Source organism: Electrona antarctica, assembly GCF_951216825.1.
Source record: "Electrona antarctica genome assembly, chromosome: 5".
Classification (NCBI taxonomy): domain Eukaryota; kingdom Metazoa; phylum Chordata; class Actinopteri; order Myctophiformes; family Myctophidae; genus Electrona; species Electrona antarctica.
In genome coordinates, this window is record NC_136810.1 from 51,516,864 (window position 1) to 51,534,802 (window position 17,939).

General features: G+C 43.4%; 1 protein-coding gene across 1 annotated transcript in view; it reads right to left on the reverse strand.

Moving 5' to 3' along the window:
• zfpm1 (zinc finger protein, FOG family member 1) overlaps positions 1-17,939 on the reverse strand; it is a gene marked incomplete at its 3' end in the record, with an annotated part of 88,821 nt that overhangs the window by 39,812 nt on the left and 31,070 nt on the right. Inside the window, exons 2-3 of the mRNA XM_079502376.1 lie at positions 14,521-14,667; positions 2,650-2,829 (exon numbers count right to left, since the gene is read on the reverse strand). Of these exons, the coding sequence (XP_079358502.1) occupies positions 2,650-2,829; positions 14,521-14,667 (327 nt within the window). The remainder of the gene's footprint in view (positions 1-2,649; positions 2,830-14,520; positions 14,668-17,939) is intronic.

Genomic DNA, 17,939 nt, shown 5'->3' on the forward strand with positions numbered 1-17,939 from the left:
AGTCACAATCACACAGTGATGTATGTGCAGTTGCGCACACACATGTGGATGTAAACACTCATAAACATACGGACACACAACAGACACACACACACACATACACACGCACTCCATAAACCCACGTGTGCAGACAGACGTGTACTTAAAACGTGTGTGTATAGCTTGAAAAGGAAATATGTGAGATAGTGTGGTAATCTTCTTGCATTATTTAACTCATTGAAGACGGAGAGAGAAATAAATAACCAAACAAACCACGATAAGAGAGGAAATAAATAATAAAATTATGGCGATTTGCCTTGTTATCTCCTCTTAGCTCTGTTTGTGTTTTTGTCACGAGTTGAATAAATTCCCTGGCCTGTCACATTCTCCTCTCCCCATAGGATAGCAACAGGACAACGTTAATGGACACTGACAACTTATAGAGGCTAATGCACTATAGGAAAAACAGAGTAATAACTTCAACACATACATACATACATACATGCATTGTATGCACGCATGCACGCACGTGCAAGCGCGCACGCACGCATTCTTCCATTACTACATTGCACTACCTCGTCTGGTGTCTCTTTAGAAGCGTTAATATTCCAAACGAGATGCTTGTTAAAGTCAGAAATGAGGACACTGATGCCGAAACGTTTGTCTTCGATCCATTATGCAAGAATAGAAACTGCAGTCTCGGTGTGTGCGACCCATTACCTTTATTTCTAAAAGAAATGAGGACAGAACATTGCTGTTCTGATCAAAACCATGGAGAGCGCCGTAGATTTAGGCCTCACTCACACCTAAGACACACGCAAGACACACTTGTGTCATGGCCGCCTCAATGCATTTCCAATGGGAGTCACATGGTTTGAAGACACAACCTTGTTGCATGGGGGGGGGGGGCAGAAGACAGCCATGCAACAAGGTTGTGTCATGAAACCATGTGACTCCTATTGGAAATGCATAGAGGCAGCCATGACACACAGAAGTAGGTGTGAGTGAGGCCTTAGAGATAATAGACAGTTTTGTCGGCCCGTAAACAAGGAAGTGAATGATGTGCGCATGCGCAAAACATGTCCAGGAGCGCTGAAGAAGGCATGGCCAAGCAAAAAAAACAACAACAAAAATGCATTACAGTGATCCCGTTTTATATCATAAAAAAAAAGCTTTAATGGTAGGCCTGAGGCCTACCATTGCGTGGCACATCTATGCACGGAATGTCTATGTTCACAGGCTTCTGTGTGCGGCCTAGAGGGCATCTGAGCATGTGAGGCACTAAATGCGTTCGGGAAACCCAGCCGTTGCCTTTCATTTCAGCACGCTAACTTTCCAGGAAGACTTTGGCTGTAGTTTGTATCAGGCTTGGAATCCCCATCGATGAGGTCATTGGTCGGCAGGTTTCTGAACTATCCACCACCAACCAATGAGACGCAGAGCTCAGACCCCTTGTCCACCAAAATATTTGTTTTGGTTCCAGTTCCGAACCAACTTTAAGGGTTCTTCTGATCCAATTCATTTTCAGTGGAAACACTCTGAACCGGTTCAACCCCGGTGGAAAAAAGGGGCCTCAGGACAAAGCCAGGAAAGGCAAGAAGTGCACCACCTACGTGGAAGCACTGTGGCGCGACAACTTATCATTACTAAATTCACGGATCGCTGTCTGTCCTATTCCGGGTCACCAGTGAAATGCATGTTGGGACGGACACAGATTAATACTGGGACACACTTTTCCGCGTAACAGACCCACACGGGGAAAACAACTCGGACGGGGCATGTTAACGTGAACACACGCGCTGTTTCGACACCACACTGAACATCATTTGCTGTTCATATATTCAGAACGGGTAAGGACTAGTAGCTAACAACACTGTAGAGCTTGAGACACTGATGTTTGATAGGAGAGTACTGTGGAGGGCAGAGGCTCAGGAGTACAAAGTTGGTGTTGGCTATAGATCACATAATGAGCATTCGTAAGAAGGACCATGCAATTATATGAAGATAATTTTGTCGAATTGAAGGGTTCAATTCGACATGACGCAACCTAGCTTTTCCTCCCCGGGTGGGAGGGGCTGGAAGGAGCGCCACTGCTTGTGATTGGGTGAGATCAGTGGGGTAGGGAGCGCTCCACTGTGTTCATTGTAGAGGGGGGACGAGGATTTACTGTTCTGTGTCCGAGTTGAAACCCTGGCACTGAGCCGGCTCAAGCAAACTTGAGCCACAAGCTAAAGTGAGCGAGTTGCCGTGTCGAACGTTGCACGCCTCCACCGTGGTCTAAAACTACAGGGCGAAAGTCCCACCCACCCGGGGAGGAAAAGCAAAAACAACTTCAATTCCAGCAACTTTCGGTTCATCCATATATATACCAAACCAAAACATACGTTTTATAGAGTTCACAGTTAAAATGTGTGATGTGATTTATTCTTGATTGTTCGGCGTTGGTGAAGAGCAATGGTTCTCAACCAGTGGTCCGGGGACCACCAGTGGTCCTTCAGGGGGTTCCAGCCCAGGTGGTCCCCAGCTAAATGACGGAGAGTTGGTAACCAAATGAACCTTTATAGATCTTTAACTCTTGAGAGTGTAAAATGAAACCATTTTACGCTCTGAATAATGGACCTTGTTATGAACAGGGTTGAAAGGCAGTGGTGAAGAATTAAGGGGACTCACCTGGACCTCTCCAGTGCAGCACCTCCTCCTCTCGCTGTAGCTCCTCCTCCTCCCTTCCAGCGCTGTGCCTCGGACCCTCCTCCTCCTCTGCGTCCTCGTCCTCCTCCTCCATGTCTTCTGCATCAGAGGCCCGGCCCCCTGGGGGGGGGTCCGGGGGCTCCTGCCGCTGTGTGCGTGGCTCTGGACAGACGAGGATAAGCAACAAATAAGCAGGGATAACTAAACACTAGAAGTGGGCCAAAAAATAATCGATTCACTCAAATATCGCGATTTTTTTGTATTCACAAGTTTATTCATTCATTCATTCATTCATTCATTCATTCATGTAAAAAAAGACTGACTGGTCAACTTGTCACGGTTTATCTTGTTTATAATCGTTTTAAAATGTTCTAGTATAAAAAACGAACGTTGAGGGGAAAAAATTTGATATAGAATCGCTACAATCGTTGAATCACAGAATCGCAATAATTAAGAATCGCAATAAAAATCTAATTGTCACCCGGCCTAGGTATCGACATCGTATCGAATCGGGAGGTATAAGTGAATCGTCCCACCCCTACTAAACACGTTTGTGTAATGGCCACTAGCATAGAAGGAATGTGTGTGTGTGCGTGCGTGCGTGTGTGTGTGTGCACGTGTGCATTCGCACAGCACGATGTGCGAACATGTGGGGTAAATGTTTGCGTGCGTGCATGCGTGTGTGTGCACGTGTGCACTGCATTCGCACAGCACGATGTGCGAACATGTGGGGTAAATGTTTGCGTGCGTGCGTGCGTGAGTGCGTGAGTGCGTGCGCCTGGGCAGTGGCCGTTCCTGTCTGTTGATCAAAGACTGTGGTGAAAACGCTCCCTGGGCTGTGTAACACAACACCTCCACCAGCCAGAGATGGACCCTTTGATTCTCGTCGCAACGCCGGAGAAGAAACACTCGTCAGAAACAATGTCCTAACTCTCTCTCTCTTTGTATGTGTTGTGTCCCTCGTTCTTTTTTTTTTCTTCCCTCTTTTGGTCCGTCCGTCTGTCTCATTCGCTCGCTCTCCTTCAATCGACACCTGCTCCACTGTGTGTCTGTCCGTTGGTCTCTGTGTGTGTGTGTGCGTGCGTGTCTCTCTCTCTCTCCCACTCTTTGTCTGTGTCTGTGTCTCTGTCCTTATCTTCGCATCTCGTTCCTCCTCTCATCTACTCCTGTCACCTTCAACAAAGACAGAGCCCGGCTGTGTTCTCCTCTAATCAGTGGCATCGATATCACTGGCATTGATCAGGATGATTACAGAGCCTCCTGCTGCCTGATCAAAGAGATCTGTGAGCGTGTGTGTGTGTGTGTGCGTGCGTGCACTTATTTGTTACGTTATGTTTGTGTGTCTGTGTGCGTCCATGATATGATGTGTGCGTGCGTGTGCCTTTGTGAGTGCGTGCGCTGCTGTAGGTAGGTGTGTCTGTGCACATGGGTGTGTCTGTGTGTGGGCATAATGAGAATAATACGTGTAAATTGCGCGTGGACCCGTGCGTCTGTGCATGCGTGCGTCGTGCCGTGGACTCTGAACTCGTCGATATCGGCCCGGTTCATCACCACTGATGAGTCTGTCCATTAGTGTGACTAATGATAAGTTGGATCAGATTAATAGTTACATCACAGGGACTCTATCGCCACCGAGGATCTCTGTCGTGTCCTGCAGTTAACCTTACATCACAATCTCAGCAATCTGGGCAAGGGTTGGGGAGTTACTGACAACATGGAACTGGCTTACAAGAATAAGGGTTGAAGCATTATCTCTGTTTATTTATGCTGTTTAAACCAGTTAAACCCTCTATTTCAGGGGTCATCGCCACGCATGCAAAATGAGTGGACAATAATATTAGCAGAAACATCATTTATATAAGATTAAAAGAGACTGCTTGAGTTTGAGCAAGGAAAAGTGGAGAGCGGCGCTGTTGGGGTCCTGTAAAAAACAAAACAAGCCTGTATATTTGGCTAACATGTATTCCATTTGATTGCTGGATTCCTATTATGCCATATTAGTGTCATACATATTCTGTAGAGAAAACCTGGAGACTGAACATTCAGTAATTGCGGTCTTATGATCAAGATGAGAACATTATAATGGTGTGTGAAAAAAGAAAATGTAAAATTTCCCACACAGACAAGATCAAGTCTTGACACATGTGTCCACATATTGACAACCCCTGATTTATTCTCAGTAAATCGGAGCAGGAAATCCAGGAATTGAAACACAACAATTCACCCTTTGTCAGCCTTCTGATTGGTCCCTGACTGACTAACCAGCAGGCTCTTCTGCCTTGTTCCGCCCTGGTTCCGCCTAGTTTATGTTGAATTTGCTAAAACATCATTTTTGGAAAAAACTAAAAAACAAACATGATACTGTATGCCCAGTCACCATGCTGCACCTGTGATGTTCCTTTTTACTGACACCAAGTTTAAAATAAGAATTGAACGCACAGAATATCAATACGAAGCAACTGAAAAACCTGTTATTTCAATGGTAGTGGATGGAGAGAGAGGATTTTTGTCCAACCATGACACAGCAACCAATGGGTGTGAAGAGGGGCAGAACCACATGGGCGGGACTTGACAAAGGGTGAATTGCTTGACAGGAGAGCAGTGACGGAAAGACAGCGTAGTTGTACGCCACGCTCGGCGAGCTTGAAGATCAGATATATTTCTATAGGTCGTGCAAATATGGTTAGAACGTGACCCCTATATAGCACTGTCTGGCAGGGTTAGTCGGTTGTTGTACCGTCAAAAAATAAACTGTGTCGAGCTTATAGGCCTGCCAATTCCCACGGGTACCATCTGCTAACAATGGCCGCATTCATTACCATGTAAAAAGGCCTCCTTGGATAAAAGCGTCCACAAACTGGCATACCGTTTGTTTGATAAATCATCTTCCCTTAGTTGTTCTCCCACCAGTTAAATCACTTCCTTTCAAACCTCTCTTTCTCTCTATTCTAGTCACTTTCTCTGTAATACTTGTTCCAGGCCTCCCACAATAGCACAGAGGAACAAAGCCCCAATCAATTCCCTCCACCTACCAACTTCTCTCTCTGCTTTACTTCCTCCTCTTGCCATCGCCTCCCTCTCTCTCTCTCTCTCTCCCATCCCCAAATCCCGCCCCGCCATCATCACCCCACCTCCCCGATAACACCTCAGCTGTGTGCACAAAGGCCGTGTTTACCCTTGCATTCCCGCTTCGATAAACAGCGATAACGCCCGATCAATACCAGCCATAAACGTCGCGGGACCACGTGACGCCCTCACACTCGCTGTTATTAATGTAACAGTTAAGAGATCGCATCTGCATCGTCAAATAAATCAACACACACAGAGCGCGCGTGAACACACACACACACACACACACACACACACACACAGACACAGAACGTGACACAATTATCCCATGTGCACACACCATCCATCTTTACATCATATCTACCCATCAACCTCTCTCACACACACACACAAACACACACGCACTCACGCACACACACCTCAAAAGGGTACACAGTAACATACTGTGGGCACACTAAAGCGCACACACGTGTGTGTGTGTACACACACACACACACACACACACACACACGCACACACACACGCACGCACGCACGCACGCACGCACGCACGCACGCACGCACGCACGCACGCACGCACGCACGCACGCACGCACGCACGCCCCTCCCCTGCCCTAAACAGTGCCATTATTTTCAGCTATAAATCACATTGAATGGCACATTGATTTTATCCTGCAGGGGCTGAGGCGAGGGAGGGAAGGTGGAGACACAGTTATTGCGTTTAATATTATCAATATTATCTCCCATATCATCTCAGACAGGGAGGCAGGTATCAGGAGGAGTAGACAGACACCTCCCTCCCTCCACCCCCTCCCTCCTCCTCCCCATGGTGAGACAGTCTCCATCAATCTGATAAGCAGAACTTCCCCTGTCACACCTGCAGGGCAAAGTCACCCAACAATCTCCACTCCTAACTTCTACAGGCCTCTGTGTGTGTGTTTTAGCTTACTCTTTTACCCGATACCTTGATTTCGGCGTCGTTCCACCCCTATACGGACGTTCCAACTGTGGTCCTGATTTTGACCTGAGATCAGATTCTAAAAATGTCTTCTACATCCTGACAGTTTTCTGAAAAAGCTATGTTTCTATGTCAGTCGTTCTTCGATTTTTCAAAAATAGCAGACCTACAAGCTCGTAGAACGCCACTCGGTGGCGCGCTATGAGCTTGTAGATCTGCTATTTTTCAATAGCTAAAGCATAACATAATGCTAACACCAAAAGGGGTGCCCGCCCGAAATGGGCTAACTCGGCAGCTGAGAAGTTGTAATGTGTTATTATTTTTTTATTTGGGGAGGGAGCGATTAAGGCCTCTATTGTTTTTCTACCGTTTTTTTCTTCCACCGCCACTTTTTTGCAGTTCTGGCAGTTCTGTGCTGCATGTCGCTTTCCGCGAAATTCGGCAACATGTATAGAGGCTCATGGGAAACGGTCGGGAACTGAAGCTCGCAGTCATTCGTCAAATGGCCGCTGACCTTTAGATCTCCCACTAATATGATTGTATGTGATCCACTCTATCCACTCCTGACGAATGATGTCGGAGTTAACCACTCCCCCTTGAAATCGCATTTCCATTCATTTGTGTGGCGTCTGGACCCCTGCTAATGCATGGTTGGCTGTGGGACTACAGTGTTGACAGACAATTAACCCCTTCAGCCAATCAGCGTTAACAAAAAAGTGACGTCATCTCCAGTCTCCAACGTTATATGGCTTGGCCACATCTTATCGCTGCTTTTATTTATTACTTGCGCAAGTATTGTGGTCGGCTGGATCAAAAGTGGTATGCAGCATGGTACGCGCGTGTTTAATTGGCTGTTGATGGTGACGTAATTAAGATGTGTTTCAATGTTGGGTGGGTAAAGGGTAACGTATGTATGTACACACGTATGTAATGTATATATGTGGGTAAGAATGGTGGTCCCTTATTGGCTGTTGACGGTGACGTAACTAAGGTACGCTTCAAAGTAGGTAGGTATGAAGTAAAAAATCACACCTGTGTGATGTGAGGGGCGCTAATATATTAAAGTCTAACTCATGTTGATTAGGTGATGTAATGGTGATGTAAAACAAACGATGCAAACACAAACATTACGTATATGCCATTAACAATAAAGAGACAATATGATGTAACAACGTAAGTTTTCCCTTCATTGTCAATGGCGTTTATTAAGCAAACATTGAACTAAAAACAAACATTAAACCTGTATATAGGAGGGGCTAGCACCCCTCAAAAATAAGGTATAAGGTAAAAAATCACACCCGTGTGAACTGAGTGGTGTAAGGTTTTATATAGCATGATCAGCTGTGGTCTGACGTAATGTCTGACGTAATGAAATCACACAAAATATGTTAAGTAAAAAAAGCTATCATTTTTGATAAATGTATGTATCACACCCGGATGTGATTTCACAACTGGCTTTTTTTGCGCAGAGAAAATGACCACGGTTGCTACGGTCATCCAGTTCACCCGGGTGTGATTTAATTACGTCAGAAATTATTTTGAACATAGCAACCATGGTCATTTTTTTATGCACACAAAAGCCAGTTGTAGGAGTGGTTTACACCACTCAAATAAGTGGTATGTATGTATGGTATGCATGTCCCTAATTGGCCCTAATTGATGGTGACATAACTAAGATATGTCTCATATCTTGGTTACGCCCATCACTGATATGTCTCAGTGATGGGCGGGTAAGTGGTACTGTGATCGCTGCAATGCAATTGGCGATTGTGCCGCGGTAGGCTGGGTATGTATAACCTGACTCCGCCAGATGGGGCAGCAGAGAGTCCCCCCTCCTGCTCCCATCTGGGAACTCTCAGGCAGACTTGATGCCCGGCCACAAAACGGCCTGGCCAATCAGCAGCAGCTAGAGGCGGGATAGCTGCTGCTGATTTTTTGGTTCCACAGTCTGATTTTTAGGTTCCAAAATCGTTTATAAATCATTTAAAACCTTCACAGCATCATTATGGTAATTACTTGCGCAAGCAGAGCGTGCACGTACTGTGGTCGGATGGATCAAACGGAAGCGGGGGATAGAGGGAAATGGGAAGTGTAAAATCGCTATGTAACGAGTCCCGCGGATGTTATTTAATTCGGCGAAAACATACATTTCGTAACCAGCGATCATATCGTTTATAGAAATGAGCCGCAAATCCAGATTGTTTAGATAAAAAATGCAGCCTGGAAGAAGAATCCGAGATATTAGGATTCTAAAAACTCCGTTCCCATAGACAGCAGCGAAGCCAGCGAACCACTCACTTCCGGGTTTTTTTTTCTGGATTTTTTTCATCACACCAGAACCAGAGTTACTGGCAGCAGAACAGAGTTGTGAAGTGTAATCAATGATATCGGCGGCGAATGAGTTAACAAGCCTAATTAGGAGGGGAAAAAAGAACATACTTTATCGTAACGCCTGCGATGGCAAAGAAACCACAATGAATGAGAAGAATGAGGAACGTAGAGGAAGTGACACACCTGCACTACGCAGTAAGACTTACTGAATCAGATGACGATTCTCTCTCTCTCTCTCTCTCTCCCTCCCTCTCTCTCTCTCCCTCCCCCCTCCCCCTCCCTCTCTCTCCAAGTGTCTATCTGTGTGTCAACCTATTGTATCAGTGTGTGAACTAATATATTTGCTCTCTCTATCGCATTGGGGGAGGTGTGTGTGTGTGTGTGTGTGTGTGTGTGTGTGTCAGAGGTTTATAGAGAGGAGAACAACAGAGTGCTTGGTTGGTCCGGTTACTGGGAGAATGCGTTTTTTTCCCTCTCTAAAGTTATCGGTGTGGTTATCACACATGTTTTTCACACACACACACACACACACACACACACACACACACACACACACACACACACACACACACACACACACACACACACACACACACACACACACACACACACACACACACACACACACACACACAGTAACACGTAACACTCTCTCTCTCTCTCTCTCTCTCTCTCTCTCTCCCAGATGGTGGATAAGAGGCCCTGCCTTTATTAGCCAGCGCTGGCCAGATAAAGACCTGGTATTGATCCCAGGTTGAAAGAGCAGCTTCGTCAAACACGGCTGATTTACAGAGAGCTGATAATGGGCAGCGCCGGGCAACCGAGGAACCCCGGAAAAGAGAGAGGACAAGGGTGAGAGAGCATGCAGGACACACAGAGAGAGAGAGAGAGAGAGAGAGAGAGAGAGAGAGAGAGAGAGAGAGAGAGAGAGAGAGAGAGAGAGAGAGAGAGAGAGAGAGAGAGAGCGATAGAGAGAGAAAAATAAGTCAATCAACAGCATGATCGGCAGTGGTGGAAAAAGTACTCAAGTGTTTTACTTAAGTAAATGTATCAATACTACAATATGCAATGTAGAATTACTCTGTTACGAGTAAAAGTACGGAATTAGGCCCACTTGAGTAAAAGTACAAAAGTAGTCGTAGCAAAAGGTACCGGTGTTTAATGTTTCAAATGTACACAAATCTTTTGAAAATAGGAGATCTACAAGCTCACTGTGTATATCGGCTATTTTCGAATGGCCAAAATGTATTGTTTTGCTTTCCTGTCCGTCTTCACTGTGGCTATCAATAACGGCACAAGAGCCAAAAACAAATCTTTAATGTTTTGTAATAATAATAATGTTAATGTTAATAATGTTTTGTAATAATAATCAATCTAAAAAGTAACTATAGTAACGTAACGTTTTCAAATAAATGTAGTGGAGTAAAAGTACAATATTTGGATCCCGAGATGTAGTGGAATTCGTAAAGTACGAATACCTAGTAAAAACGGCACTTATAAGTACTGTACTTAAAATTGGCACTTATAAGTACTGTACTTAAGTATATGTACTTTCCACCACTGACGATTGGCTTATATTCCGCCGTGAGGTGAGGTGAGGAGAAGCGATCGGTGAAGAGACAAAGAGACAGAAGAAGAGACGAAAAAAGAAACAGTTGGCTTGTCCGTTTATCTTCCAATTGCAATCAACATACAAACACACACAATATCACACACTGTCTCGCAGAACTCTGCCATCTTCTCACACACACACACACACACACACACACACACACACACACACACACACACACACACACACACACACACACACACACACACACACACACACACACACACACACACACACACACACACACACACACACACACACACACACACACACACACACAGCCGGGTAATCTCTAATCTAGTCTCGATTAACACCTGACAGAATTTCCATGGCTTTATCTAACCCAAGCCCAACCAGCAGACGCTTATCGCTCCCAGCCCCAAATTTCACAAGAGCAGGAATTTTTTTAGATTAAAAAAAGAAGGTAGTGAAATCTTGAATAACTCAAAAGAATATGACTGAACACTCCACTATCACGCGGAACCGAGAGGAGGGGCTCAGGATAAGAGGGGCGCATGAGGGGGCAGATTCGCCGGAGCCAAGATTGAAGCGGTTGGGTTGGGGGGTGGGGAGTTTGGCTTTAGACACAAAGACATGAGTTCTACATGTGGGGAAAGCTACGTCCACATATTCATCATCAAATGGTTAAATGGACATGTTTAAATGGCGCATTTTTACAGTATATAGTGCCATTATCCAAGGCGCTTTACATATTGTGCATATACATTCACCCATACATTCACCCATTCACGCACACATTCATACACAAGATGGCGGCGGAAACCATGCAAGGCACCAACCTGCTCATCGGGAGCAATTAGGGGTTCCGAGTCTTGCTCAAGGACACTTCGACACTAACTCTGGGGGAGCCCGGGTTCCAAGTCCAGCAGACTTAGGAACAGCTTCTTCCCCTCCACTGTCATCTACCTAAACTCCTCATCCACTCCTCTCCCCCCTCCAGTGTCAGCCCCCAACCCATCCACCATCCCTGTCGTATCCGAGACTCTGGACTCATCCTAGTCTTGCTCTATGTGGACTCGTGCGATATGGCCACTGGACTTGTGGAATATGGTCTCTGGACCTTAGTTTAGCACTTTGTGCATTGGGCCACGGGCTACGTGCAATATGGACAGATCATGTTTTTTTTTTCCTTCCTCATATCCTTATTTATTTATTTATTTAAATGACTACTGCTCAGCCCATATCTACTGTTACTACTGTACTACTGTAATTAATGCATCCTCCTCCTTACTGACATGTTTGCAATATTGGTGAGATGCGAAAATACTTTTCGCTGTGCTGTACTTGTACTGTACATTGACAATAAATTGAATCTCATCTCATCTCTCATCTCAACTGGTTCCCATCCGGCCAATCTACCCCTGATCCACTGCCGCCCACTAATCACTATATCACGGGGTCATCAATCAGTCCAATCAGTCCGTACACGCACACAGACAAAGGTGTCCGTCTGTGGCAAAGACTTGGTTTTCTTTCTTTACACGCCATTATAATGTTCTCACTTTGATCATATAGTACCCAAATGACTGAATGCCAAGTCCCCAGGTTTTCTTCAGGATACTGTATGTATGACACTTACTGTACGTACATTTACTACGACACTATGTTCCTTAATGCAACTAGTACTAGTGGTTCTCAAATGTTTTATTTGCAAGGACTGTCTTAACTCTGAGAGTGTACAATACACCATAAGCCAACAGGGTGTACTATAAGGTGTACGTTTGAAACATTGTGACGACAGTAACGACATCAATCTTGGTCTTGTCTGTTGATGGGTGACAATTTAAGGAGAGAATTCCAGGAAACAGGAAATCAGCAAATAGATCTTGCAATAGGCTAATCAGGATTATCTTAACTGTCATTAATGATGATGAATGCTCGTCATTCGATGCAAATATCCAATAAGTCACAATACACAATTCATCAGGTTTATACAACCCGCCACACACATTCTCAGCAGCGCTAATACGCAAATATAATTCCCCCACAGACAATAGCATCCAATTCAAGGTAGTACTGGAAAGATTTCAATTTGAATTTTAATCTTAAACCATATAAACATATAACTATTTATAGATTTTAGACTACAGTGTAATCTGTGTTAATATATAGCCTACTAGCATGGAAGCCATGCGTCTTTACACCCGCACTGGCTTTTCGTCAACGACTCAATGATGTAGTTTAGATACTGGGGGCTCTAGTTTCGATCATGCTAAGCTTATCCCTAAACATCTTTGCCTTTTTTACTATTTTGAATTATTAACATTTTTGAATAGTTAAAATAGCCAATCTACAAGCTCACAACGTGTCGATGTGAGCTTGTAGGCTAGTTGAACTATTCAAAAGTGTTTTAAAAAAAAAAAAAAAAAAGGCAAATGAGTTTAGGGATAAGGGGTTTAAAAGCATGGACGAAAATATAGGGCTAGTGTAATTTACTTGATGACCTAAATTACTGTTGTAGCATATCTTTGTTTCCATGGTACTACTCCATGACCATAACCACAACGACTGACATAGAAACATAGCTTTTTCAGAAAACTGTCAGGATGTAGAAGACATTTTTAGAATCTGATCTCAGGTCAAAATGGGTTAAGAGAATATGCTAAATGCCAGAATTGTATACCTTGTATGGATACCGGTAGATTGAATTTTGGAATGTAACTTTCACTCTCACTTGGAACATGAAACTGCCTCATCAGGCTACAGAACCCAAACGCTGGATATCAGCCGGCCATGGTTTGGCACAATTGTTTCTACTGAGCAAACCCTTCCCGGTACAGTTTTGTAAACTGCTAACTTGGCCTCTTATGCTGACCTTATGGTGAGTTTCACATGATCCTTGTGTACTTCCAGAGAACTGACATTTTCCAGGGATGAAATGTTTGCCGGAAGGGTTTCGTTTAAATAAACACACCTGCCAAGACATTGTACAACAAAGACTTGTTGTGGCCTTAGGGGCAGGGTTAAACCCAGGGCTTAATTCTCTCCTCTTAGGAGGAAAAGACAAGTCGGAATGGGCACTGAGGGGGACACGTGAGATGTGGGACAATTTTAGCCTGGCTAATAAGCCAGACTAATATCACACGACACTGTCGCGGTATATTAGTCTGGGCTGGCTCCACTTGGATTTCATTTCCCGGGGGGCGGGTTCAAACATTTTCTCTTCGACGCAATTGGTCAGAGCTACTGTCAGTCAAAGGTCTCAAGCATTGAACGTCACTGTACCAAAGCCCGCCCATATTGCATACCGTGTCCCGATTGGCCCGACCTGTTCTCGGTTGTAGGAAAGAGGCGTGCTACTGAGCCTCGCCAGACCCTAATCCGCTGGCAGGCAAAAAAAAATTTGCCAACGGCTGATTCGGTCTGGTTTATTAACCAGGCTAGGACAATTTGGCTCGCACTCAATTGAAAACGTATAAAGAGAGCGAGAGAGATCGTCAGTAGAGAGAATTTTAGTAAATCTGTTTACATTGAGGACATTTCACGTTTTAGCCGTCGCCTGGAAACCTGGAGACATTCACATGTTGACGAAGAGCGCGGTCTAACTTAAACCATTTTGACCTGAGATCAGATTCTAAAAATGTCTTCCACATCCTGACAGTTTTCTGAAAAAGCTATGTTTCTATGTCAGTCGTTCTTCGATTTTTCAAAAATAGCAGACCTACAAGCTCGTATGATCTTGTAGATCTGCTATTTTTCAATAGCTAAAGCATAACGTAATGCTAACACCAAAAGGGGTTCCCGCCCATAATGGGTTAATCAAGAAAAACCCTTACATGAGGAGTATACTCGTCAATGGCAGTCAACCGATTGGCTTTCGATTGACGAGTATACTTATCGACACACAGCTGCTTCCACCTCACCTTCGTTGTACAGAGGTGTGAACGACGGCGGGCTGGAGCTGTCGCATTCCGCCGAGTCCTCTGGATCCGAGGCTCCGCCCTCCTCTCCCGATAGGCTTATGTCATCAGCGGTGTTTTCTTCACCGCCGTCTAGATCCCCGATGGAACCTTCAGGAAGAAAGGAAGGAGGAACACGGGATGAACGTTAGCCGCCTGCGACTTATTTACATCAGCGAAATGTAATGTTGCCTGTTTATCGCAGCTTCACGTGAAAGGTCTGGGTTGTTAATGGGTCAAATTGGCCCATAATTCTGAAAGACAGTAATAATATGTAGCCACACATCTACAATTTACAATTTAGGCATTTAGCAGACGCTCTTAATCCAGAGCGATTTACATTAAGCAAGAACAAAAAAGCATGGGAATACATCACATATATAAAAAGCATTTATCAAGAAACATGCGTAAACTAAACGTAACTAGAACATATCTATATAATGACACTATACATATAAACTATACATATATACTATACTATGCTGTACATATATACTATGAAGTGCTATGACTACATAGATTGCAATTATTGTGCTGTCTACATTACATGCTATAAGTCTGTTTCAAATGCTATCTAAGTCTAAAAAGTGCTGTCTAAGGGGGTAGGGTAAGTGCTATGGGCCATGATGGAGTCTGAAAAGGTGGGTTTTCAGACTACGAAATCTACAAGTATATGTGTGTGTGTTTGTGTATGTGTGTGTGTATGTGTGTGTTACTGCATCGTTGCCAATTCAAAGAGAAATAAATCCCTAATTGCTAATGAATGACTCTCTTTGACAGGGATCAACAATATCACAAAATAATGCTTTAGGGTTCCTGGAAGAAAACAGGATTCAAATGTAATAGTCCTCCCCAGAGCCTTGGCTGTAAATGCCGTAAATGGCCACAGAAAAAAACTAATAAATATATTGAAAAATGTTCAACAAGCCACTTATTATAGGGGGAGAAAAATATCATAAACACGAGTGATAAATTACTGTTCCTCTATATGACTCATTCAAACATGGTCTCAACAATTTGGTACGCTGAATGGTATAATCTGGAAGATTAATAGCAAAAGCCAAGGGGGAACTTGACAGGCAAATTACAATATACCTAAAATTGTAGTTAAAGGAGTGATTATCTCAGGGCTGATACGTATCAATTACAGTTTTATAATCCCCACTGACCACAGTAATTATACAGTACTTTTGATCTATTTTAGCCCGTTTGAAGATAACATAATTTTTTAAATCCTAGAGCGAGTTAATGACTTTTTAAAAACTGGTTAAAATTACAAGACAAACGCATAATTAGCCTTTAAGTAAAATTGGTAATAAAAGAAAAGAAAACTGTCCAGTGCTTCAGTCCTGACAATATTATAATTAAACCCGACAATAATAATTAAAATCAAATAAATTATAAACTCAAATAACCTGAACCGTTGTATGGTTAAAGACAATATGAATACATGTACCAAGAAGGACAGTTTTTTATTGTTTTTCCCCTCCCTTATCTCAATACAGTTGTATTTCAGAGTCACGCCTGCCATATGAAACCTCCATAATTACAAAATCCTGAATCCATTATGTTCATTTGCATTGGATGACACGGTTCATTCTGGAGACATAGAGCCGACTCCCATGGGGATACAGTGATGGACTTATTCAATCAGGGTAACTATTTCATTTTTAAGAGGATTAGGGCCAACTAAGAGTGAGACAGTAATGGTTAACCAATTTTGGGCGGGAACCCCTTTTGATATTAGCATTATGTTATGCTTTAGCTATTGAAAAATATCAGATCTACAAGCTCATAGCGCGCCACCGAGTGGCGCGCTACGAGCTTGTAGGTCTGCTATTTTTGAAAAATTGAAGAACGACTGACATAGAAACATAGCTTTTTCAGAAAACTGTCAGGATGTAGAAGACATTTTTAGAATCTGATCTCAGGTCAAAATGGGTTAATGTGCCACAGATCGCCACCAGAGAAAACAACCCACACACATAATGAGAACCCACCGGAAGGTCGAGGAGGGTACTGGGAAGGACATATCATTTATTTCTAAACAACTAAATCAACGTGAAATTAACACTGGGGACTAAACAAGGAATTTTTTTGATTTTTTTTTTTTTACGCCTTTCTCCCTCAACCCAGACAGGTTGTAAATTAAATTCCATTAGGAGTTTGATGAATAGGGAGGGATTGTTGCGGTGCTAAAGCCGTGACTAGGGGCGTATATATTTACAATGCTTAGAACAAAGACGTCTATAATCTATACAAAGCACACAACAATACCCGTGAATAAAGAACCTTGTTCGAAAATGGGAGAGGCAATTTTTCTAATTCTGTTAATTTCACTTCCAAAGCAATTAAAAGCAGGCAGAGATAATGCTTGGAAACAATCGCTGGCTGACAAAGTGTTTCTCTCTTTGTAAATGAAACATCTTTAGGCTAATTTCAACTTCCACGCCTGCATGGTTCACTCTAATTTCAGATAAAATTAACATAGCTAGATTTGGACCTTAATAATACAAAAAGTACAGAAGGGGAGAAAAAAAAGATCGATCCAGTAACACAATATTTTTAGAATTAGGTCTGTGTCGCCTGAGCATTGCTAGATCTAATTTTCAGTATCTGCGAGGACATTTTCATACAATTAATTTTCCTTTAATCATAATTGTACAAAGGGGACTTCTCTGTATAAAATTCCAATTATATTTCGTGTTTAACCCATTCTGGGCGGGAACCCCTTTTGGTGTTTTAACTAAGCATTATGTTATACTTTAGCTATTAGAAAATAGCAGATCTACAAGCTCATAGCGCGCCACCGAGTGGCGCGCTACGAGCTTGTAGGTCTGCTATTTTTTTTAAATCGTAAAAATGCGGCACAAATCTTTGAATATATATTCTTTCAGAAGACTTTTTTTTTATTTCGACGTCAGGCCTAAATGGGTTAAAATGTAAGTTTGAATTATGATTTCTCTGCTCATCATTACTGTTCTGGTTTAATGAATCAATCGCTGCATCACTGCTTTCAGAGACATCAAATGGTGCGGAAACAGTTCCGGCTCCTCCAGCCTCTCTCTTTTATCCAAGGAGAAATAGTCTGTGGCTGCCTTCTCTCTCTCTCTCTGTCTCTTTCCAGGATAGTTGACAGAAAGGATAGCGGCGAGGGGCTATGTGTGATAACTAACAGCACATTCTACTTCATTTACCCTTTTAAAAGTTACCAGCAGATTAATTGTACCATGGGCTCCCTCTCTCTCCGTGTGATATCCATGAGAAAACTGGACTGAACTAATTCAAAAGATGGGAGGAAATAATTGAAGACGCAGCCTACATTTATGTATGTCTTGTGAGGCACACATCAAGTGCTCTGACGGTGTGAATCAAACAAGACC